This window comes from Hypanus sabinus, chromosome 14, assembly GCF_030144855.1.
Source record: "Hypanus sabinus isolate sHypSab1 chromosome 14, sHypSab1.hap1, whole genome shotgun sequence".
Classification (NCBI taxonomy): Eukaryota; Metazoa; Chordata; class Chondrichthyes; order Myliobatiformes; family Dasyatidae; genus Hypanus; species Hypanus sabinus.
Window position 1 is genome coordinate 82987240 of NC_082719.1, and position 26072 is coordinate 83013311.

General features: G+C 43.0%; 1 protein-coding gene across 1 annotated transcript in view; it reads right to left on the reverse strand.

Annotated features, from left to right (window-relative positions):
• Window positions 1–7780: 7780 nt before the first annotated feature.
• Window positions 7781–26072, reverse strand: part of pdzd2 (PDZ domain containing 2) — a 445568-nt gene continuing 427276 nt past the window's right edge. The window contains exons 24-26 of the mRNA XM_059989569.1: window positions 24450–24723; window positions 23594–23728; window positions 7781–18952 (exon numbers count right to left, since the gene is read on the reverse strand). Of these exons, the coding sequence (XP_059845552.1) occupies window positions 18789–18952; window positions 23594–23728; window positions 24450–24723 (573 nt within the window). The 3' untranslated portion in view covers window positions 7781–18788. The remainder of the gene's footprint in view (window positions 18953–23593; window positions 23729–24449; window positions 24724–26072) is intronic.

Sequence of the window (26072 nt, forward strand, 5' to 3'; positions counted from 1 at the left end):
TGGATAGATCATGAAACCATATATTTCACTTCTTTTATGTCTTTTACATTTGTTTCTCAGCTTGAATGTGATGGTGGAACTGTTAGAGCCTTTGATTTGCAGTTCTGAGATCGTTTGGGTGTTCCGGCAGAGGCAGCGTGGGCAAACCTCATGGGGCAGGCAGGTTGTGGGGCAACGTGCACTCTGACGGACGACTTCTTTTCGGATTACAGCTTCCACTGTTCGCCGACTGAAGTGATGAGAGAGACTGAAACATTGAGGCGAATGCAAAAGTTTGGAGATTGTTTGGGTGCCTTAGCGTTCTGCAGCCTCTGAGAGGATTCATGAACCTGGAGCAGACAGGGTGCAAGCTGATGTTTGACTTCATTTTGCCGATGAAAGGTTCCACTGTGTGCTGATTAAAGCGACAAGGGAGATTGAAGCATTTAGGTGAGGGTGAGAGCTGGCTGCTTGTCTTTTGATCGCTCTGTACCAGAGAGGGGAGAGCCTAGTGCAGCACCCGGAGAATGTTGTCCAGTTTTTCTGCTTTTTGGATGTGGACTTGGACTAGAGACTCTTTTTCAGTCTTATAGTTTTTTATGTTCTGTGTTTTTCACCTGATCTTTTCCTCGTTTTTGTGTGGGGAGGGGGATTTGGGGGTTGATGTTCCTCTTCTGTTTTTGTTTGTTTTTTTTTGTGCGGGAAGAGGGATTTGGGGGATGATGAGCCTGTTCCAATTTTCGTTTATTGTTTTGTGCGGGGAGGGTGATTTGGGTGCTGATGTGCCTGCTCCATTTCTTGTTTGTTTTTTTTGGGATTGATGATGGTGCTGCCTTTCATTTCTTTCCTGGCTTCACGTCTACACAGAGAAGAAGAAATTCAGAGTTGTCTACTTTGAACGTTTGTCACATGATCTGAAATTCGTGAATATCAGAAACATCAGGGCTGCCGATCACAACTCCTGATCCTGACTAACACGAGTGTTGTGGAAAATAGGCATTAGGGAAAAACAAGATTGCGACCGGTTGGGCTTGTAAAAAGAAGCAAATCGAAAGTGACGTGGAACGACTGTGCTTCCTGGTCACTGGACTTCTTTGAGACGCTCTCGGCAATAAATACCAGTCTCACCTCAACAGAGGTTGTTATTCTGAAACGACATCTTTACCCTGCGCTGGAAATCGATTAATTTGTATGACATCAAATAGATCGGACAACAAAAGCGGATGAAGCCACTAGCGCGGACCAACGTCAAGAGAGCTGAGCCTCAGGGTTCACTGACAGGTAATTGCAGTTTACATTCACTCGTATTATCGCCACCGACGACGTCAATATTGCCGCTGAAAGGACAAGGTTTGCGTTGTCCGTGTGTTCAGGCTCTTCACGCCCACCGAGCCGAACTCAATGTTAACCGTGCAACACACACAAAATGCTGGAGGAACTCAGCAGGTCAGGCAGAGTCTATGGAAAAGAGTATGGTTGACGTTTTGGGCCGAGATCCTTCAGCCGGTGTGTGTATGTGTTGTCTGGATTTCCAGCAAATGCAGATTTTCTCTTGTTTGTCAATGCTAACCGTTTAAATTATAGGGTATATATATTGCGCCTAATATTATAACTAATTATATTATTATTATTATAACTAATTATAAATTACAACTAATTGGTACATCCGATCTAACACGGGTAGTAAAGCCTGAGTTATTTAAAAATCCACAGCTAGTTATTAGATGGGTCGCAAACAGAAAATGCTGGAGGAACTCAGCGAGCCAGGCTACATATGCAAAAAGAAAAACTAAAATCTTTCAGGTGTGGAACGGGAGAGGTAAAAGTTAGTACCGGTAGGATTAAAAATGCTGGGAGGAGGGGAAGGGTTCTTGTGTGTGGAGGAAACAGGCTAAGTTTGTTTTTTCAGCATCTGCTGCCCTACCTGCTGAGCTTTCCCGGAAAGTTTAGCACCTGCGTTCTCTGTTGTGATATTTGGTTGGATGACCGGCGGAGGTAAGAAGCTGCACCCTCTCAGAGGGATTGAATGTGTTTGCCGAAGGGGCCGACGACGTTTAAGCCTCCAGGGAGCTTCCCCCACACCGCAAGCTCTTAAAGAGCTCTGCAAGTGAAAATGTTCTTCGGCTCGGACAGTCTGAAATGTTTTCCTTCGCGCCAGGTTGGCACTGAACATAATATTCAGAGAACTTTTCACTAACGTAGAAGTGGTTGAAGTTTTTTATTGGACAAAAGAGTAGAATCTTTAACCTCCACTGCCACTTATGGGCGCCAAAGACAGTACCAAAGCAAAAGAGGTTCTGTAGATGTTCTCTCCATTGATGTGCCTGAACTATTGAGTTCCTCCAGCATTTTCTGTGTGTTACACCAAACGTATTCACATCTTCCCCAACCTTAGTAGGTAAAAAAATAAATTTACAGGTTTAATATTTTGGAATTATAACAATGATTTTATTATTCCAGACCCAAAAGACCTCAAAGAAGTAGCACGGGAGCTGAGGATTCTGGGAGATCTTTTACACCTCAAGCACTTCATACTTAATCATCACCCTGATGACAAACACAAGAAAAGCAACACAGACATGAAGAAACAATGATCACATGGAAAATAGTACCGGATTGAAGTCATTGTTGAAGAAATGAGCAAGAGTGAAAGAGTGAGAGAAATGCATTCTGGTTGCCCATAAGGTATGGCTATGAAGGAACCAAGAGGAGGGATCACATCTGACAAGCTCCACACTTCATCTGTTTGCAGAGGATGATTTGTAAGACTATATATTTAAGAAAAAAGCAAATGTATTTAAAAAAGTTGTTAAAACTGCTTTCAAATCAGCCATGTGAAATGAAGCTGATTTTAACATTGGAGATGAATGAGCTAAAATGACACGCTTATGTTAAGTCTTATTTTAAATCTCAAAAGTTTCAAGAAACTGCAAATTATGCTGTGTTAAGCTTCTTATATAAATAATACGTTTGTGAGGCGGATAAGTAAGTGGAAGAAATAAGAACTATTTAATGTCTGAAAGTGTTTTAAAATATTAAATGCTTCTCTCAATACCACTTAAATATGCAGGCTCGAGGGGCCGAATGGTCTACTTCCGTGCCTATTGTCTATTGTCTATATAAGACACATATGTTCACTGCTAAGTTTGCTTTGTTATTGAATGACAGAATTATCCTCTTGAATTTCAAGTTGTTAACGTGTTGAATAATCTAAAATAAACACAATTACTACTGTTACAGCAAGCTGCACAGTGTCATGTCTTAATCAATCTTAAATACAATCTTCACAGACTTTAAAGTTGATTTTATGGATTAGTCAAAAATAGTTTAATTCATATTCATGTTCAGATTTTGATTCATTTATTTATCACAAATACATTAAAACATACAATAAAGTGCATTATTTGCGTTAAAACCAACACAACTTGAGGATGTGCTGGCGGCAGCCTGCAAGCATTGCCACATGTTCTGGTGCCAACATAGCATGCCCACAATGCCAGCAGAACACAACAAATTGAATGACCAACACAACAATAACGGTAAGACAAGCGCCTTTCCTCCCTCCCTTATCCACACACACATACAGGTATTCCTCCAACCCCAGGCCAGGCCTTCAGTCTCCAGGCTTCAGCATTGAGCTTTGACTTCCTGAATTCTGATTAACCTTTGGGCTTCAGGCTTCAGTATTGACCGCTGGACTAGCCAATAATCGGACTCCAAACTCCAGGCCTCGAAATCTGGGCTTCCTGTTTCACCAGCCCTCATGTCTCCTGCTCGCATAGACATCCAAACCTGAGACCCACTGACCTGGGACAGCCTGATGTCCAAGGATCACACACCCATGGATGCGGTATTGGAAAGACAAGCTGCTGGATAAATGTATTCATTTCAAGAATCTGGCCAAGGAGACAAAATGAGACATATTAAACTTCGGTAATGTCTTTTTTGAAAGGGAGCAGCAGCTGACAAGAGCATTCAGGGTCAACCACACTGCAGGAGGCAATAGCTTATTTCTGCCTAGAAAAAGATAATTGGCATGAAATTATTTATTGTAAAGATAATTAAACTTCCCATTTACTGGATCATAAAATTCAAATGCAAATAAACACAGGTTAAAAATAAGACATTTTTCTTGCAAACACCATCTTTTTAAAACCAAAGTTTTGGCCAGAGTATGTCCAATATTGAAAGATTTAGATAGCGTAAACATGGCCAGGATGTTTCTTATAGTGGGGGATTCTAGGACTAGAGGGCACAGCCTCGGTCTAAAAGGATATCCCTTTAGAACGGAGTTGAGGAATTTTAGCCAGAGGATGGTGAATCTGTGGAATTACTTGCCGTAAAAGGCAGTGGAGGCCAGGTCATTGGGTATATTTAAAGTCAAGGTTGATAGATTCTTGGTTAGCAGGGGTGTCAAAGGGAGAATGCAGGAGAATGGTGTCGAGAGGGATAATAAATTAGCCATGATGGAATGGCACAGCAAAATCAATGGGTCGAATGGTCTAATTCTACTCCTATGTCTTATGGCCTTATGGTCTCAGTGTCTTACTTTAAGTTGAGATTGGCAAGTTCCTATTTAATCCAACAAACTGAGGGGTTGTTATCTCATTCCGTGTACTTTTAAGAGGTTTCCTTACTTTATTATTTTACCTAGCTCAGATGAGTGAGATCTCCTGTCATTACTAAACAATGCTTCTCTATTTTTAATATTTGCATCTCATTTAGCAAATGTGAGTTGAGGTGATGGTGTTGAATTTCTACTACTATCAGCAGCCATTATTGCTTGCACAGGCTGAGTGCTTCTACTTAGAACACGCCCTGCCAAAGTGAGTCATATTTGTGTGATCACTGTTGTCTGCTTATGGCTATTTCCTGTAAAACCACCTTGTTTCAAGAAACAGCGTGCCCTATGAAATTAGGAACTCCCCCTTATTCCTTTTTGTTTTTCTTCTTCTATGCTCTTACGTAACTCAAGCCTTTTACTTAGGATTTCCACTGGAGTTTGTATTTTTATTTCAAGCAAAGGACAAAGGGGGAAAAAAAGAAAAGAATATTGTGTAAACTCATGAGCAAAGCTTTAGCAAAGTTATGTTTTGGAAATTTTATTTTGTCAAAGGTGGGATGGATAGAAGTACATGGATTTCCACATCTGCATGCCCTAGGCCTTGTCGGGGAACTTGCAATTGATATATCTTTATCCGTCTTCTGTCTTTCCTTTAGAAAATATACATATCTTTCATATTTTGGAAATCAAAGAAAAGGAATGCTGGAAAAACTTTGTATAAGGCTACACGTGTAGGATGAAAAATTGTGATGTTTTTGGTTGGAGATGTGCTGATTTTTTTTGGGGCATTTTATATTTTTGTTTAGGTTCTGCTGATTTTGTCTTAAAGAAGCTTTGGCAAGTTGCAGCAAAGGGCTCTAGAAAGCATTGTAGTCATGGTGTGACATTGGTGGAGTATCAGTGAATTGAAGTTGCATTAGTGAATTAATAATTACATTTAGTATTCGTACAGACTATGTAGTTCAAGGTGCTTTACAATGAGATAAAGTGCAAACATGAAAATAAAAGATAAAAAGAAGTTAGTTAAAAGCAAGGTAAAATAATTAGGTTTTCAACTGGCATTCAAAAGTGTCAAATGAATTTTTATTCCTTAAGATTTGAGGTGTTGAATTCCACATGGTGGACTGTGTATCAATCAGACTAATTGCTTTGACCTATGTAGTAAATTAAATTCAATAGGTGATCAAGCACACCAGACAAGGACTTTATCCAACTTTTACTAATCACAGTTACTCCTTAGTTGCAAACAATTCGAAGACTCACTGCTTGAATTTCAAGTGTTTGATATGGCAATTTCTTCCCCAAGTCCCTCCTTTATCAGAGTTTCTTCTGTGATAGTTCTTCTCTGGAGCTGTTACTGTCAATTGTCTTGTGATATTTCTTTCATATCTCCCAGACAATATCTGATTTATATAGCTGTAAGTCTACTTCTGTGAATTATCAGACTGCCTTGTTACCTCACCAGCTTGTACTCCTTCCCCTTCCTGCAACATATTCAGGCTTTTGCCCCCTTTCTTTCCAGTCCCGACGAAGCATCGACTGTTTATTCCCTCCCGTAGATACTGCCTGACCTGCTGAGCTCCTCTGGCACTGTACGTGTGTTGCTCTGGACTTAACACATTGGCAGAATCTATTGTGTTTGCAAGATGTCTGTTTGTTTCAGAGCATTCAAATCTACTGCTGGCACTTCAGCGCTGGACTAACAGTGCTGTGTCAGCACAGCATTGTTACTTGATAATATTGAAACCTTCACAAGGCTTTCTTCCTTTCAGCTGCTCCCCACACCTCGCAGTTTTTGGGCTTCTTGAATCCGAAATGCCAATGAACATGAGCAGAACTAAGTCAGTCAATCAGATCATGGGTGATCTGAGTATAAACTGAGTATCTACCTGTCTAGGAAGAATCTATCGGTCTCTAGATACTGATTTAAGATACATTCAAAGACTCTGCATCCATTGTCTTTTGAGGAAGAGAATCCCAAAGACATGAACATTTGAGGGCAAAATTAAAACTCTGTTTTAAATGGCGAACTCTAGTCCTACTTCCTCCTACTAAAGGAAACATCCTCTCAGCATAAACACAAAAATGCCTGCAGATGCCAGAAATCTATAACAATAAACAAAAAATGCTGTAGGTACTCGAGAAGTCAAACAGCATCTATGGAGAGGAATAAAGAGTCGACGTTTCAGGCCAAGACCTTTCATCAGAACTGGAAAGGGGAAAAGCTAGAAAAAGGTGGGAGGGGGAGGGAAGCACTACAAGTTGGCAAATGATAGGTGAAACCAGATGAAGGCGGGTGGGGAAGAGCTGATGAAGTGAGAAGCTAGGAGGTGGAAAAGGTAAGGGTCTAAAGAAGAAATCTGATAGGAGAGGTGAGTAGATTGTGGGAGAAAGGGAAGAAGAGAAGGGAAGCCAGAATTGGGGAGGGTAGCAGTAGAGGAGGCCATGGACTGACATATCAGAATGGGTATAGGAAGTAAAATTAAAATGGTTGGCCACGAGGAAAGGTCTCCTTTTGTGGTGGAAGGAGTGAAGGTGCTCAGTGAAGTTGTCCCCAATCTATGGCAGGTCTCACCAACGTACAGGAGGCTGCACCTGGAGCTCAAGATACAGCAGACAACCTCGACTGACTAGCGGGTGAAACTTTGTTTCATCGAGACTGTTGGGGGGCCTCTGAATGTTGGTGAGGGAGGAGTTGTTGGAGCAGATGTAGCACATGTCCTGCTTGCCAAGTGGGAGTTTAGGGGACAAGGAAGTCCAGTGGAGAGTGATCCCTGTGGAGTATGGGTGGAGGGGAAGACGTGTTTAGTGGCAGGTTTGCTTTGAAGATGGCAGAAGTTACAGAGAATGATGTGCTGGATGCAGAGATTCATGGGATGGTAGGTAAGGATAAGGGAATCACCATGTTGTTCTGGGTTTGGTTTGACACATAGTCCATGTACATAACACCCTGCTTTTCCAAGAATAGCATCTCAGCTGGTGAACCCAATGAACTTCATGATAAACTGCTTTTCTTTTGAGAGCCATACTTGATTTAAAAAAAAATCCAAGTTTGATTGAAAAATGAATTCAAATCCCACAATGGGCTATGCTGGGATTGGAACTTGTGTCTCTAGACCATTAATCCATATCCACTTTGGTACCAGTTCCGCTCATGTAACTAGCTCCAAGACCATTGCTAGTAAGAAAGTTAATTCAGCAGGAAATCCACATTCACAAAAAAGCACAGTGTGAGATTAGGATGCATTTTTATTTCATAAAATAATATTTTGAATCACTATAAAACCCTGTTTACAGATTTCCTGGCTTTAAATAATGAGTGCAAAGCCACTTTAAAAAATATACAATCCATCTTGTAGTATTGCACCCTTTCTTCCCCTATATCTTTTGAAGGCATTTAGGATAACTATTGACAAAACAGGCATATTTTTACACAAAAAATGTATACAACAATATTTTACAGTTTGTCACATACTATCATTTCATTTCAAATCATAAGCAGGTTGGTCTAGAGTTCTAAATTAATCAGGCTATCTTTAAATGACTTATTCAATGATAACTCAATCCTTTTGCAGATTTAAAGAGAAATCTGTGAGATTTAATATAATTATCATGTCACAATCAGTGGACATGCCAATTTTACAGAGCAGTACTTGATAATTCTGCAACTCAAAGATCTTTACAAGTTATATTTTCACCATAAGATACAAAGATTGGACTAACTAAATCAGCAAAAAGGTGCTGGCATTGAACACAAATCAAGGTAGATGATAAAATAATTTTTCTTGTCTGTTGATGTAAAATCCTGTGTACAAGTCTGGAGTCTGTAATATATTTACCAAATGCATACACATGACCTATCGATTACCCTTAAATTGCACTTACAGGATTTCCAGGAAAAATAGAATTTTGTAAGTCGAAGGAGGATTTATGGAATATTTTAATGCTAATTTTAGCCAAAAAAAGTTTATAGAAATGAAAATTAATTGCTATTATATTAGTCTGGCCAGTACTTCCCATAAAGCAACCTTATCTACTTCAAACACTACAAATGTGTTAAGAAAACCTTAAATATATTTGGTATAGAAGTGAACTTTGATTAATATCTTGCCCACAAATTCAGAATGTTGGGAACCAGCACAATCCAAAAAGCGAATTTTCAAATAACCAGGATACTTGCATTCAAGCAGATCTCTCAGGAAACTGGATGATCTCAAAAAACATCCTTCACATCCAAATTAAAGAGCATATGCAAAACCAGATGGAAAATTCAGAATTCTACACTTTATAAATTCTGCACTAAGTTGTCAGTTGGTCAAATACACAGTGGTTATTTTAGAACTATTTACTTTATAAGAGGCCTAATTTTGAAAGTGTTTCCAACAAGTTTCTTCATTTATAAAGATAGGCACATTTCATATGGAATTACTTTTAATTGTTATCTTTTCCTAGTTTCTCATTGCTTTGGTGGGAGCAGGCTGTTCGGTGTCTGCTCTTCAGATGGAATGAGGTCTCGTACTGCCACTTAACCATATATATATATATGTAGTATATTCCCAATGAAGGTAAGATTAAGTTAACCTATTTGAACTCTGGAGAAGTTCTACACTGTTATCTTTATGTGATTGTGTAATTCTACTTTCATGACATGTTTGCTGAACTCTGGGAATTCCCTTTTCTTAAACTAAGTAACCACTACTTCTCTCTTCAGGCAGGCTCCTCCCAGTCTCCAACTAAGCTAACATGAGTCACTCTCACTCGTTTCCAACACGTCACTCATTCCAACTCATCGTCTTCAGCCTATTTAAATTCAGCTGTCACCCATAATCCTTGTTTCTCAGTAGCCCAACCTTGGTTTTTGGTTGATTTTAGGTACATGATTTAATAAAGTCTAACAATTTTGTTACTCCTGTGAGTCTGCTGGTTCATTGATATATTAAGGAAAATTATTATGGTCTGTTAACCACTTTTACAGATGGATCAAAAGATACTTTAACTGGGAATGTTGGTGTGGCTGTTTTTGTGTCTGAATTATAGGTAGCAATAAAAAACAACTTACTATTTATTGGTATAGTCGGCAGAGTTAGTTGCCATCGTTTTAGGCTTACTGTAGGTGGAGCAAATTTGTCTATGTAAAGCTGTAGTTTGTTCAGTTTCCTTTTCAGTTTTGATGAATCTTAAACCAGGTACTGTATTCTAGCAGTAGTCAGATTTACTGCTGGAAACTCATCAAACATTATCTCATATAGAAGTCTTGGTCTATGTTTTCTTCTTATGGGTCTTTGCACACAGAGGGTTGAGAGGAATGACTGGGTTAATTGTTTAGTTAAGAGGGCTGTTAGAAGTTCAACAACAGATAAAGACCTTTTACTTATCAAATCAAAAGGTAAGGGGTTGGTAGGGTTCAGAATTAGGGTGTTAAGGCAAGGCCTGTGGGATAATGGGCATAAGGAAAGACGACTGTTGGGTTGATGGAAGAAGAAGGTCAAACAAGAAGGGGAGGAATTATTTTGACATAATTTAGAATTGGGCATACTAGTCTTAATTATTCCCTCCATCTTGTTGGAAAACATAATTCTGGGTTGGGCAGGTTTTCTTATCATTATGAAACAGTTGAACATATACTATTACAGTGGTTGAAGTGGCATACAAGGTTGAAAAAAGTCAAATGCAGGCCTCATTACAATCCTGGGAGTTGATAGTTTTAATTTTAAAACTTTAATTTATGGGAGTGACTATAATTTAATTCACAGTATCATCTGTCATTACTTACAATCTATAGGACTTTTGTAATTTAGCTTTAGTTTGAAAGAGTAGTCAGGTTACCTTCCTCACCCCCCAAACTCTCTACACCACACTCCAGTCCAGTTGGTGGCAGTAATGCATCTTTAAGTTGGATTGCCAACTACCACAAAAAAAATTCAGAAGAAGTTAATCCTTGTTTGACAATACTTAAAAACTAAAGCTTTATTGTATAGAATAAGAAAGTATGGATATCTTTAAACTTTTAGGAATATGGTTTGATAAAAGATACATGGTCAACACGTACTAAGGAAATAATAACTAAAAGTAAGAAAGTTCTACATGTTATGAGGTGTTTGATAGGAAAGAAATGAAGGACTGATAGGAAATCCTTAAAAGCAATATATGTAGGATTAATAATATCAATATTGGGACTACAGAAGTATGGCATATGGATCAGCATCACACTGCATGCTCAAGAAACTGGATATAATTCAAAGTCAAGCATTACAGATAATCGGTAGGGCAATAAGGTCTGCACCAGTGGATGCAGTTCAGGTGGAGTAGGGAGAAACACCTCTGGAACTGAGAACACAACTTGTGTTTACATATTGGGTAGACCAAGAGCATGGAGAAATTCATAAGTTTCACATGGACTATTGAAGGAAAAGCCGATAAGGTCAAGAATTATTAATTAAGGCAGTGCTTTATCCTCAGGTGCCTCCATGGCTGTGTGAAGTACCAGAGGTGGATCTTAAATTATTCAAAAGGAGACAAAAAATTAGGTGTGATTTTACATCAAGATATAGTTGATTCTTGTGTAAATAATAATAATTATGGATATTTACAAATATATACAATATGCTTCAAAACTGGTAATAATAGATTAGAGATAGGATTTGTAGTGCTTGAATTTAACATTAAAAAGTAGTGGAAAATAAATGATGATTTCTCAGTGGATGCAGGTGAAATGACTGCTGGACTATTCGCTTTGCAGTGGGTGGAGGAAATGAAACCGATGTTTTCTGATTCAGGGACCACAATCACTTCCACTTAGAGACAAGACTAGGCATTATGTGTGAGATAATATAAACCTTACTTAGACTTAAAATGATGGGACTCTGTTCCTGCTTATGTGGATTCCAGCACATGTTGGTAACAAAAGGAATGAGCAAGTGGATAAATCAGCAAAGGAGGAAACTCGATGAGCAGAAGCAGAAATTCAAATCAATTACAGTAAAGGAGAAATGAAAAACATCATTAAAAATTAAATTAAAAATGTGGAGAAAACCATGCCATGAAGAGAGAACTGGAAGACATCTTAATAACATCCAGAAAGAAGTGGGATGGTCGATACAGGCAAGAGCAGGAGGGAGGAGGTGATAATGTCGAGATTGAGGTTTGAGCACATGGTTAAATAGTACATTGTTTTTAATGAAGAAACACGGCCATGGGAGATGTGAGTACTGTAGCCAACAAAAAATGGTTGAGCATATAACTGAAGTGTCCAAGATATAATCAAAAAAGGGGAGGATTGATTTTAAAGTTAGCTCAGAATAAAATACAATCTAACTTTAATAATATTTTGCAGAAAGGATCACAGGATTATTGCGTTAAATATATAGTGCAGTTCCTTAAGAATACAGGTGTTTTTTAAATACAGAACTTGGCAGAAATACAAATATAGGGTTTAGATATGAAGGGGAAGAAGAATCCTTTTTGAGTGTCAATTTCCAGAGATGGTCTCACATGTTATTGTAATGTAGGGCATGTGAGTGGGAGAGAAAGCAGACCCTTGGAAGCAATCTTGTTACTTTGGATAGTTTGCTGGGGTATGATGAAGAAGCACAAGAGAAGCATAGGCATTTAACTTCCTGAAATTTGTGGGTTGTTTAATACAAATTAAGTCAATAAAGCAACCTTGCACCAGTCAACCTTCTCCCTTGGAGCCCCAGATTCCAACACCTGAATGTTTTGATGGATCCCCAACCTGATGCCCCAATTTCCAGTCCTGATGCATCTTATCCTTAAAGCTCCAGCCATCTCTGCGAGTTACAGACCGAGCCAAGTTTGCCTCTGTCATGCCTCTCTTGACTGGGTGAGCTCTGACCTGGGCCACCGTGAACTGGGACAACAAAACTGCCGTTTGCAATAAATATGAGGAATTCACCGCTGAGATGCGCCAGGTTTTCAACTATCTGTGAAGTGGAAGGAGGGCAGATTGGATATTTTGTTTTCATCAAAGCACATACTTGGCAATGAATTACACCATGGAATTCAGGACCCTCAAATTTCAAAAGCCTCATCTCTCTGGTCCTCCAAATTGACAAGCGCCCGGATCATCAGTTCCATTTCCAGAACCATTTCAGACTGCAGGACCCTCTTCATCAATGCCTCCTGAACCCATGTAGTTAGGAGTTTGGATGGGAGACTCTGTGGCTGCTAAAGTAAAGCCAGGATGGTGTATTGCCTCCCATGTGCTACGGTCCAAGATAACTGACAGCAGCTGCAGAAAATTCTAAAGAGGGCTGGTGAACAGCCAGAGGTTGCAGTGTACATTGACACCAATGACATAAGTAGAAAAGGGGAAGATATTCTGCACATTGAGCATAGGGAGTTAGGGAAGGGACTCCAAGGTAGTAATCTCTGGATTACTCCCAGTACCATATGCTAGTCAGGAAAGGAATAGGATGATTGTGGATATGAATAAGTGGTTGAGGAAGTAGTGTTGGAGGCACTTCAAAACTGGGAAGATATTGCATTCAATAGATGCACCCAGAAGAAACCTGTACAAGAGGAAGCTGCACGACATGATAGTGACTTCTGCTGTGCTGCAGAGGACAAGTGGCAGCTGCCAAAGGTGAGAATGAACAAGCAAAAGACATGACCACTAACCATGGCCACCACTCCCAATACTCCTGTCAATAATGTACCAAAATATGTGGGTCCTAGGTCGGCCTCCACAGCAACTGGAGTACCCCTTAGGAGAACATCTTACTCGACTCAGATGATCACAAGACGAAGAATAGCAATTAAAGACATTACTGCTCTGCAGTATTACAGTGACGGGAGGTCCCCAGCAAAAGCCTGTGAGATCTGTTTATTTTGATAGAGTGAAATTTTCTTTGTTCTAATTTGTAAAATCTTTTTGAACATGCTGATTCAATATTAGTTTTAATACAACTGAAGAATATCTAGCCACCATCTCTAAAGGGCAGATAGGAATATCCTTGAGTCACTTGTTTGGCTGAGGCAATGTGACGTTTAGAAAGAGCCTGGGGCCTTTTGGCAGGCTGCAATCATAGTGATCTATTAGGCACTTTACAAAGGTCAATAAAAAGCAAGGTGTAAGCTAGTCGCTATTGTATGAGTGGGCAGTGTTAGAGTGGTCAGGCTTTGATTCAACAGGCTTGGGCGAGCACAGATGGAGGCTATAACTAAGTTTTTTTTTCCTCTTTCTGCCTATTAATACATAACTAGTGCTGTGAGAATGGATCCAGGGTTAGCAATATATTCTTTGTGTAAGATGTGAGAATTTTGGGAGACCTCCAGTCTCCCTGATTACTGCTTCTACATGAAGTGCATCAAGCTGCAGCTCCTTCGAAATCATGTTAGGTAATTAGAACTGCAGTTTAATGACATTCAGTTCATTTTGGAAAATGAGATGATAGATGGGCACCATGGGGAGGTAGTCACCCGTAAATTGTAGGAGGCAGTTACCTGGGTAACAGTCTGGAGAGGGAAAAGGAACAGGAATCCAGTGCCTGTGGCTGTTCCCCTAAAAAATGTATACCGCTTTGGAGTGTGAGTGTGAGTGTGCGTGTGTGCGCGCGCGCGGTGGCAGTGGGGGGGGGGGGGCTACCGGGAGAAGCCATAGCATCTGGGTTTCTGGCATTGAGGCTCAGAAGAAAAGAGGGGAGATGAGGGGAATGGAAGTGATAATGATAAGAGATTCCATAGTTAGAGGAACAGATAGGAGATTCTGTGGATGTGAAAGAAATACCCAGATGGTATGTTGCCCCTAAGGTGCCTGGGTCAGAGATGTCACAGATTGGGTCCACAGCATTCTAGAGGAGAGAGAGCAGCCGGATGTTGTGGTACATATAGGCACCAACATCACATGCAGGAAAAAGGAGGAGGTTTTGAAGAGAGAATATAGGGAGTTAGGTAGAAGACTGAAATGCAGGACCTCCAGGGTAGTGACCTCTGGATTGCTGCCATGCCGTGTGCCAGTGAGGGTAAGAACAGGATAATTTGCACATGAAGGCAAGGCTGAAGAATCAGTGCAGGGGAAGGGTTTCCTATTTCGGGATCACTGGAACGGCTTCTGGGGAACATTATGACCGGTACCATAAAGGATGTATTACACTTCAAACTGAGGGGTAGGGAAGGTTTGTTAGAACTGCTGGGGAGAGTTTAAACTAGTTTGGCTGGGGGATGGAAACTGGCGTGACAGACCTACGATGGGACAGTTGGTATAAAAATAGATGCAGTGTACAGTCAGATCGTGAGGAAGAAGAGGCAGATGATAGGGCAAAATTGCAATCAGTGGCAAAAATTCATAAAGGGTGATGAATGAAGGACTGAAGGCGTTATATTTATTTAGCAATAGAGCGTGGAATAGGTCCCTCTATCTCTTAGAGCTGCGATGCCCAACAACCCCTGATTTAACACTAACCTAATAATGGGACAATTTATAATCACACTCTGGTCTACTGGTATGTCTTTGCACTGTTGGAGGAAACTGAAATGCCTGGGGAAAACCCACACATTCCCTGCAGAGGCCAGACAGACTCCTTACAGATGACACTGGAATCGAGCTCCAATGCCCCAAGCTGTAACAGTGCCATGCTAACCGCTCTGCTATCATGGCATCATCTTTGAATGCATGCCGTGTATGGAATAAGGTAGACGATCTCACAGTGCAGTTAGAGATCGGCAGGTGCGACGTTGTGGGCATCAGAGTCGTGGCTGAAAGAAGATCATAGTTGGGAGTTTAACATCCAAGGATATACATTGCAATGGAAGGACAGGCAGTAAGCAGAGGGCATGGGGTGGCTCTGTTGGTAAGAAATGAAAGCAAAGAAAGAGGTGACATAGGATCAGAAGATGTAGAATACTTGTGGGGGTAGAATTAAGAAACTGCAAGGGTGAAAAGACCCTGATGGGAGTTATATACAGGCCTCCCAGCAATGGCCAGGATGTCGGATATAAATTACAATGTGAGATAGAAAAGGCATATAAAAGTGTTATGGTAGTCATGGGGATTTCAATATGCAGGTAGACTGGGAAAATTTGTTTGGTGCTGGATCCCAAAAGAAGGAATTTGTAGAATGCCTACAAGATGGCTTTTCAGTACAGCTTGTGGTTGAGCCGACTAGAAAAAAGGCAATTCTGGTGTTGTGTAATGAATTAGATTTGATTAGGGAGCTTAAGGTAAAGGTACCCTTAGACCCTTAGTGATCATAATATGACAGATTTCACCCTGCAGCTTGAGAGGGGAAGCTAAAGTCCGGTGTTCCAGCATTACAGTGAGAAAAGGGAAATGAAAGCTTAGACTATTTTCTAAATGGGCAGAAAATTAAAAAAAACAGAGGTGCAAACGAACTTGGGAGTTTTTGTGCAGGAATCCATAAAGGTTAACTTGTCAGTTTGGTCGGACCTGACTGGGGTCCATGAAAGGTCTTGGCCAGAGATGTCAATAGTTTATTCCTCTCCACAGATACTTACTGAATCGCTGAGTTTCTCCAGCTCTTTTTGTGGGTGTTACTCTGGAATTTCAACATCTGTAGAATCTTTTGCATTTATTCAAAAAGGCAGCTTTGCATTTTGACGTAATGACTGATGAAATCAATGGAGTGAATTTACAAATTGGTAATGATAAGCACCTAATTATTATTTTCGGCAAAAGGGAAGGTGAAGTTATAATAGGCTGCTCTGTTATCACTGAGTGCTGTTTGATTTACATACTGAATAAACCCGGAGGCAAGGAACAGCTGCAGCTGGAACGTGTTACCATTCCTCCACAATCTGCACCACAACATATGCTCAACTCGTACAAGGTTCAGTGCCTACAATGATTGAGCGGGAGTAATGCTTATGTAGATAAAATCAAATCCTCAAACCTTAAATTCTTCCAAACTGTGCAACCATATTTCTGTCTGTGGGACATGTCGTATGACAACCTTTGGTCAAAAAATGGGTGAATATTGCTTTAGAATAGTTCCTGGATACTGGTTCCTAGGCACAAAGTCTCAACTTTATCTGTTATTTCGTAACTGACTGGTGACATTTGTTCTTTGGGTGTAGCAAAGCGGAATTTCTTTGGGCGTAAAGGGCCTGAAAATTATTGGAACCAATTCAATTCTCTGTGGCAGGCTCAGCACTCTCATAATGTGAGCTAAACAACTGTTATTACCTCAGCTGAGCAGATCGTCTGACTCATTAATGGAATCTGGAATCATAGTCCTAAAATGAACGCTCTAATTCTGCTTTCTCTGATTTGAGTAGTGTTATAAATCAGGAGTCTAGTTAATGAATCAGAACTAGGGCATCCCCCCCATCAAATCTGCTATGCCATTCCATCATGGCTAAGGTATTTTCCCTCTCAACCCCATTCTCCTGCCTTTTCCCTGTAACCTATGATGCCCTTCCTTCTCAAGAACCTGATGGGTTGGCTCTGTATGAGCAAACAGTTTTAAACAAACAGCACGACGCTCTGTTTTTAAATTGAGCAGTTTTAGCTAGTTAAAACACCAGTTTAACTTGTTTAAACCAGTTTAGCACAGACAGCTCCATCATTGGCAAAAATTTCCCCGTCATAAAGGACTGAGTGCCTGCAAGAAAACGTATCTCAAGGCAGTACGTATATGGTAATGCCTCAGGAAGGCAGCAGCCATCATTAAGACTCCTCATCACCCAGGATAGGCTCTCTTCTCTTCACCACCACCAAGGAGGAGATACAAGACCCTGAAGACACACACACTCAACATTTCAGGAGCAGCTTCTCCCCCTCCACTATCAGATTGCTGAATAGACAATGAACCCATGAACCTCACTATTTACTAACCTCACTATTTTTGTTTGCACTACTTAGTTATTTATTGAGATACCGTGCGGGATAGGCCCTCCCCGCCCTTCGAGCCACGCCGCCCAGTAATCCCCCAATTTAATCCTACCCTAATCACGAGACAATTTGCAATGGCCAACCTGTACATCTTTGAACTATGGGAGGGAACTGGAGCACCCGGAGGAAACCCGCGTGTTCACGGGGAGAATGTACAAACTCCTTACGGACAATGGCAGGAAGCCAGATCGCTGGTACTGTAAAGTGTTGTGCTATTGTGCTGCCCCATCAATTTAATTTTATATTTTATTGTTATTTACAGTTTAAAAAAAAATTGCATTGCAATTTACTGCTGCTGCAGAACTACAAATGCCAGTGATATTAAACCTGATTTTGATTGCAGTGACATATATGAAGAAGGAGAAGAAAGTGGAGTCATTGGAACGCCATTGCGACGGCGTTTTTTTCAGCAGGCTTTCTTATTTTTATGAGGCTGAGTTGCTAGCTCGGCGCTCAACCCTGCACAGATGGAATGTGTGCAAGGGAGCTGGCTGGATTCGAACTCGCGAGCCTGCACTCCAAAGTCTGGCACTGATGACACCAGCTGGCAAGTGACATATATGTTCTTTGACAATTAATTTGACTTTGATCTTCAAAAGTTAATGCCTCAAGAATGAGACATCCATCATGAAGGAAACTCATGGTTCACAACATACCCTCTTCTCAGTACTGCCAATGATAAGGTACAAGATCCTGAAAATACACACTCAACATGTAAAAACAGCTTCTGCCCCTCTGCCATCAGATTTCTGAATGGTCCGTGCACACTATCTCACTACTTTGCTCTGTTTTTGCACTATTTTTTTCTAATATTTCTCATTGTAATTTACAGTAATATTTATGTATTGCACTGTACTGCTGCTGCAAAACAACACATTTCACGGCATATGTCAGTGATAATAAACCTGATTCTGATTCAGTAGCACACCTGCACGCATTTGAAAGCCCTTAAGTTTTGAACTCTTTGCCATTCCGTATCTATGCTCAATTGAATTGGCTAAATTGAGGAGTTTTTACCATGGATTTCTCAATGAGCAATAGTTAGTACATCTGCCAGTGCAGAGCTGACTGAAAATGAGTTCATTTACTTTAGGGTTGTTTGAATATCAGTTGAACATTGTCTGCTATGAAGTACAATGAATGATCAAGAGAAGACTCTTTTCCTTAAATTCTTGAATAGCAGATCTCATTCTAAATGACTCATTTACAATTTTGCCAAAATCCTTGTCTTTACCTTTCTAATTGTCATGACTTAAGGAAAAGAAAGTCAGAGGTAATGCTGTTGAAACTTTAAAATCTACCAACAATGTAGGTTACCACATCATTTTGGTCTAGTGATACAACTGGACATCTAGTGTTCCATTTAGATTGTAGTCCTTAAACGGATTTAACTTTCCGGATAAGTAACTGAACGGGTCCTTCAGGAACAGACTTGATGATGTTCCAAGCATCGTAGTGCATGAGGCCGTGCAAGAATTTGCCATTGATTGCGAGCAATTCATCACCAACATCGATCTTTCCACTCTGCTCAGAAATCCCCCCTGTGGGTATTAACAGGTAAAACATGAACAATACTTGCCAGTTAGAGATCTGATTGGCTGAATGTCCAACTGCTTCATTGATTAAAATTTTCAGGGGGTTTGTTCTTTCAGTTTGAGAGGCAGGAAAGGCAGAATGGGGACATGGAATCTTTGATATAATGATGTTACAGGAAGCAGTACAGTAATACTTATGTAAATGGACACTACAGCTTTGACAGTCCAGTGTGCTGGAGAGTTTAGTGCTGTCAAATCAGCAGATTAGCCAGATTATAAGAAGTGACTCCTGTTAATACTCCAGCACACTTTTAATACCTTACTTTGTAGCCGTTACACAGTAGAATAATGGACTTTTCACTGAAACTGGTGTTTTTAAAAGGAGTGCAGGAAAAAAAAGGCACCAGTAAGCTTTAAAGCAAAGGAATAGCATCAGTGCGTGAGCTTGAAGGGAGTGCATGGCCTGCGGCTCCAGTGTGTACAAGGACAGAGTGGGAAATGGGGTCCCAGTGAGTTCACAGGACAGTGTGGGAAACGGGGTCCCAGTGTGTACAAGGACAGAGTGGGAAATGGGGTCCCAGTGTGTACAAGGACAGTGTGGGAAATGGGGTCCCAGTGTGTACAAGGACAGTGTGGGAAATGGGGTCCCAGTGTGTACAAGGACAGAGTGGGAAATGGGGTCCCAGTGTGTACAAGGACAGTGTGGGAAATGGGGTCCCAGTGAGTTCACAGGACAGTGTGGGAAACGGGGTCCCAGTGTGTACAAGGACAGAGTGGGAAACAGGGTCCCAGTGAGTTCACAGGACAGTGTGGGAAATGGGGTCCCAGTGTGTACAAGGACAGAGTGGGAAACAGGGTCCCAGTGAGTTCACAGGACAGAGTGGGAAACGGGGTCCCAGTGTGTACAAGGACAGTGTGGGAAACAGGGTCCCAGTGTGTACAAGGACAGTGTGGGAAATGGGGTCCCAGTGTGTACAAGGACAGTGTGGGAAACGGGGTCCCAGTGTGTACAAGGACAGTGTGGGAAACAGGGTCCCAGTGTGTACAAGGACAGTGTGGGAAATGGGGTCCCAGTGTGTACAAGGACAGTGTGGGAAACGGGGTCCCAGTGTGTACAAGGACAGTGTGGGAAATGGGGTCCCAGTGTGTACAAGGACAGTGTGGGAAATGGGGTCCCAGTGTGTACAAGGACAGAGTGGGAAATGGGGTCCCAGTGTGTACAAGGACAGTGTGGGAAATGGGGTCCCAGTGAGTTCACAGGACAGTGTGGGAAACGGGGTCCCAGTGCGTTCACAGGACAGTGTGGGAAATGGGGTCCCAGTGTGTACAAGGACAGTGTGGGAAATGGGGTCCCAGTGTGTACAAGGACTGTGTGGGAAACGGGGTCCCAGTGAGTTCACAGGACAGTGTGGGAAATGGGGTCCCAGTGTGTACAAGGACAGTGTGGGAAACAGGGTCCCAGTGTGTACAAGGACAGTGTGGGAAACGGGGTCCCAGTGTGTACAAGGACTGTGTGGGAAACGGGGTCCCAGTGAGTTCACAGGACAGTGTGGGAAATGGGGTCCCAGTGTGTACAAGGACAGTGTGGGAAATGGGGTCCCAGTGTGTACAAGGACTGTGTGGGAAACGGGGTCCCAGTGAGTTCACAGGACAGTGTGGGAAATGGGGTCCCAGTGTGTACAAGGACTGTGTGGGAAATGGGGTCCCAGTGAGTTCACAGGACAGAGTGGGAAATGGAGTCCCAGTGTGTACAAGGACAGTGTGGGAAATGGAGTCCCAGTGTGTACAAGGACAGTGTGGGAAATGGGGTCCCAGTGTGTACAAGGACAGTGTGGGAAATGGGGTCCCAGTGTGTACAAGGACAGTGTGGGAAATGGAGTCCCAGTGTGTACAAGGACAGTGTGGGGAAATGGGGTCCCAGTGAGTTCACAGGACAGTGTGGGAAACGGGGTCCCAGTGAGTTCACAGGACAGTGTGGGAAACGGGGTCCCAGTGTGTACAAGGACAGAGTGGGAAACAGGGTCCCAGTGAGTTCACAGGACAGTGTGGGAAATGGGGTCCCAGTGTGTACAAGGACAGAGTGGGAAACAGGGTCCCAGTGAGTTCACAGGACAGAGTGGGAAACGGGGTCCCAGTGTGTACAAGGACAGTGTGGGAAACAGGGTCCCAGTGTGTACAAGGACAGTGTGGGAAACGGGGTCCCAGTGTGTACAAGGACAGTGTGGGAAACGGGGTCCCAGTGTGTACAAGGACAGTGTGGGAAATGGGGTCCCAGTGTGTACAAGGACAGTGTGGGAAATGGGGTCCCAGTGTGTACAAGGACAGTGTGGGGAAATGGGGTCCCAGTAAGTTCACAGGACAGTTTGGGAAACGGGGTCCCAGTGTGTACAAGGACAGTGTGGGAAATGGGGTCCCAGTAAGTTCACAGGACAGTTTGGGAAACGGGGTCCCAGTGTGTACAAGGACAGTGTGGGAAACGGGGTCCCAGTGTGTACAAGGACAGTGTGGGAAATGGGGTCCCAGTGTGTACAAGGACAGTGTGGGAAATGGGGTCCCAGTGTGTACAAGGACAGTGTGGGAAACGGGGTCCCAGTGCGTTCACAGGACAGTGTGGGAAACGGGGTCCCAGTGTGTACAAGGACAGTGTGGGAAATGGGGTCCCAGTGAGTTCACAGGACAGTGTGGGAAATGGGGTCCCAGTGTGTACAAGGACAGTGTGGGAAATGGGGTCCCAGTGTGTACAAGGACAGTGTGGGAAATGGGGTCCCAGTGTGTACAAGGACAGTGTGGGAAATGGGGTCCCAGTGTGTACAAGGACAGTGTGGGAAACGGGGTCCCAGTGTGTACAAGGACAGTGTGGGAAACAGGGTCCCAGTGTGTACAAGGACAGTGTGGGAAATGGGGTCCCAGTGTGTACAAGGACAGTGTGGGAAACGGGGTCCCAGTGTGTACAAGGACAGTGTGGGAAATGGGGTCCCAGTGAGTTCACAGGACAGTGTGGGAAACGGGGTCCCAGTGTGTACAAGGACAGTGTGGGAAACGGGGCCCCAGTGAGTTCAAGGACAGTGTGGGAAATCGGGTCCCAGTGAGTTAAAGGGCTCAGCACCTGGGTTTTCAGTGAATCAGATGCTAAAGCCCCAGGATTTCAGACAGCTTGGCTAATTATTGGAGTTTTTCCATCTGAGGCAGTGTAGGAACTGGAGTCCCAGGGATTTCAAGGACAATGTGGGGAACTGGGTCCCAGTGTGCGCTTTGTTAAAAGGGTACGCAGAGAGAATCCTGATGGACAAATCTGATCACATCGCATTGCAATAAACTTCACTGATTTTGGCATCGAGACGTAGTCTATTTAGAAATAACTTGCTCTTTAAAAACCGATCCATGTGATCAGACTGAAGTGCTTTCATTTTAATCTCATTCCAGAGCATTCTCATCTCAGAACTGTAATATTTATGACAATAATTACAAAATGTGGGTGGAATTCTCAGTGGTGCTTCAATGGAGCAATAAATTAGTTTACAGTTCACTGTCCAGGTGTGCCCCATTGTCCAGAAATTGGTCTTTCTAACAATAAATATCTGATTTCCTGCAGAATTCCTGTCACCTGATGGCAGAGAGCCCGGGAGTGCAAAACCAGTGGCTCCACTATGGTACCACGTCAATGAGGAATAAAACCTGCTGGGTTAGAAACACCCAAAAGCAGACAGAAGAAAAGGTGTTGGAGGCAGACTGGAATGTGCTACAATTCCATCAGGGAACATTTATTTTGTTTCTTTCCTTATTTCGTTCGCCCCCCCCCCCCCCCCCACTCCCAACTTCATTGCTTACATACGGCACAAGAGGAGATTGGTAGAAGTAATTCGAGCAAGGTGGTGGATGTGGAATCTTGATCAGGGGAGAGGGAGCAATTGGCTTAATTCTATTTCCATGGGGAAAAAATTGCCTCTTAGTTCCAAAAATGCAGCTGAGAAGCATGACAGCATGAGAAGCATGGGGCTTTACCATGTGGTGGAGTGGAGCTCCCTCTAGAGTCCTCACAAATAAAGTACAACTTGATTCCCTTTGAGACAAGCAGTCTCTGAGTGTTGGTAATCTATGCTCATTCATTCATGAACCCGTGGATCAGATTGCTGTCTAATGCAACACACACACAAAATGCTGGTGGAACGCAGCAGGCCAGGCAGCATCTATAGGGAGAAGCGCTGTTGACGTTTCGGGCTGAGACCCTCCATCAGGACTAACCGAAAGGAAGGACCTTTCGCTGTCTAATGCGTTGTGTCATCCTAATTTCTGTCCTCCTGTATGCCTGGTGCAATGTCACAGACTAAGGGGAGACTGTTGACCATTGCACTTCATCTCCAGATTAGGAATAGAAATGTCAGTCTGGTTGCCAGGCCAGGATTCAAGGCACAGTAAGGTTGCACATTTTTTTTTTGTTGAAACACTGAGGGCAGTCTTTTTTATCTCAGAGCCCTTCGAAAGTGCCACTTGCAGAGGATAACTTGGCTTAATCGTGGTAGGAGGTATTGGGGGCAAGGAACTTAATGTACCCTACAGTATGCAATCATAATTAGAAGTTTTCAATTACTAGGTGATCTGTTTGGCTTGAATGGAATGTAAAGTTGTATCTTCAAAAGGGGTATTTACCTTGAAATATTCTTTTAATATAAAGTGGTCTGTCTCCATGGATTGATGCCTTCCCACCATCAAGACTAAATCCAAGGCCAGCTGAGGTCTTCAGCAGCTCCACAGTGGTTGCTCCCCTGAGGTCCACTTTCCAGCCTGTAATCACCAAAACGTTATCAGGTAATAGGTGACTGAACTGTATTCCTGCCCAAGGTTGAACTGACTGTGAAACAGTAGCTGTGTTTAATTTCACCATTTTATTTACCTGAAATGCACTAAGCAATGCAATTTACAGTTTGTGTTCCAAAAGATTACTTTTAAAAGTCCAGATTGTAATTCCAGCATGAGACTATAGGATCTCCAGGAATATCAGAAGCTTCTGGGCATACTATCAGGTCCAGGGTCATACTGTAAGATACTGGGCTAATGGGAGGTATACATTTCAGGCCTAGCCCCTCAGTTTTCTGCTAAACATAGATTAGTTGAGCAAAATGGCCCATTTCCTTACTGTATAATTCCATGTTCCTTTTTTTTGTAAATTAAAACTATTGGTAAAAAATTAATATCATATTTAAACTTAAATGTAAATTGACTAAACCATTCAAAGAAGTTAAAATAAATTGGGAAAAACTAATTGCTGACCTTCACTTTTCCCCTTAATTTTAATTTCCTTGAATGTTCTCAGCACAGTGATCTGATGACAATTGTGCCATCCACTGTCATCAGTATCATAAGAGGCTCACAGTATAGACTACAAACTGAATCTGAGACCTCATGAGCTGGTACTTCAATGAGCCATACTTCAGCCAGTTACTGAAGATGGGTCTCAGCTCCTCTATTACATTGTTCTTTATACTTGCTCTCTGATCGACCCTACCTGTCCTTGCTTCCTTTAACATGGTATCTCCTCGAGCTGGAAGATGCTTTTCTTTAGAAAGTGATGACTGTGCTTTGGATGAAGTCTCTTCCCTTTCCTTTCCCTTTTTAATTACAACGATGGCCTGTTTATGTATGCGGGCCTGGTGAAGTACATTGAGTGTATCTCCGTGTGTCGTGTCCATTAAGGAGGTCCCATTGATAGATAAGATGTAATCGCCCCTCTGAATCGTGCCTTCTTGTGCTGCAACTCCTCTTAAAAATACTTTGTGAATCTGCAAGTGAAAGTATGTGATTTGAGAGAATGTCTATAACAAAGTACAAAACATAACATTTGCAAATAACAATATTCAGTTAGGATGCCCATCAGAAAAATGACCTATTTTGTAACTCTTCAGTTGGGATTTGCCTCCCACAAGCACTATTCATTCCAAACAGTAACTGCACGGGATATCAAGACTGTGGCCCCACACCTAAAATAAAAATGTTCTGAAGTTCGAGATGGGCCAGAGGAAGTTTACGAGAATGATTCTGGGCATGAAAGTATTAACATAGGTTACAGGAAGAAAGATGAGAGTAAATCAGCCATGATTGAATGGTGGAGCAGGCTCCAAGGGCTGAATGGCCTATTATGCTTCTATGTCTTATGAACCAGGATCCTGGGGTGTTAAAGAGATCATGGGACTCAGGTCCTGGGGCGTTAAAGGGAGCACGGGACCTGAGTCCTGGGGCGTTAAAGGGAGCGCGGGACCCAGGTCCTGGACGTTAAAGGGAGCGTGGGACCCAGGTCCTGGGGCGTTAAAGGGAGCACGGGACCTGAGTCCTGGGGCGTCAAAGGGAGCATGGGACCCAGGCCCTGGGGCATCAAAGGGAGCACGGGACCTGAGTCCTGGGGCGTTAAAGGGAGCGTGGGACCCAGGTCCTGGGGCGTTAAAGGGAGCGCGGGACCCAGGTCCTGGGGCGTTAAAGGGAGCGCGGGACCCAGGTCCTGGGGCGTTAAAGGGAGCGCGGGACTCAGGTCTTGGGGCATCAAAGGGAGCGCAGGACCTGAGTCCTGGGGCACTAAAGGGAGCGTGGGACCCAAGTCCTGGGGCGTTAAAGGCAGCATGGGACTCAGGTCCTGGGGTGTTAAAGGGAGCGCGGGACCCAGGCACTGGGGCGTTAAAGGGAGCGTGGGACCCAGGTCCTGGGGCGTTAAAGGGAGCGCGGGACTCAGGTCTTGGGGCATCAAAGGGAGCGTGGGACCCAGGTCCTGGGGCGTTAAAGGGAGCGCGGGACCCAGGTCCTGGGGCGTTAAAGGGAGCGCGGGACCCAGGTCCTGGGGCGTTAAAGGGAGCGTGGGACCCAAGTCCTGGGGCGTTAAAGGGAGCGTGGGACCCAGGCCCTGGGGTGTTAAAGGGAGCGCGGGACCCAGGTCCTGAGGCGTTAAAGGGAGCGCGGGACTCAGGTCTTGGGGCGTTAAAGGGATCATGGGACCCAGGTCCTGGGGCATTAAAGGGAGCGCGGGACTCAGGTCTTGGGGCGTTAAAGGGAGCGCGGGACCTGAGTCCTGGGGTGTTAAAGGGAGCGTGGGACCCAGGTCCTGGACGTTAAAGGGAGCGTGGGACCCAGGTCCTAGGGCGTT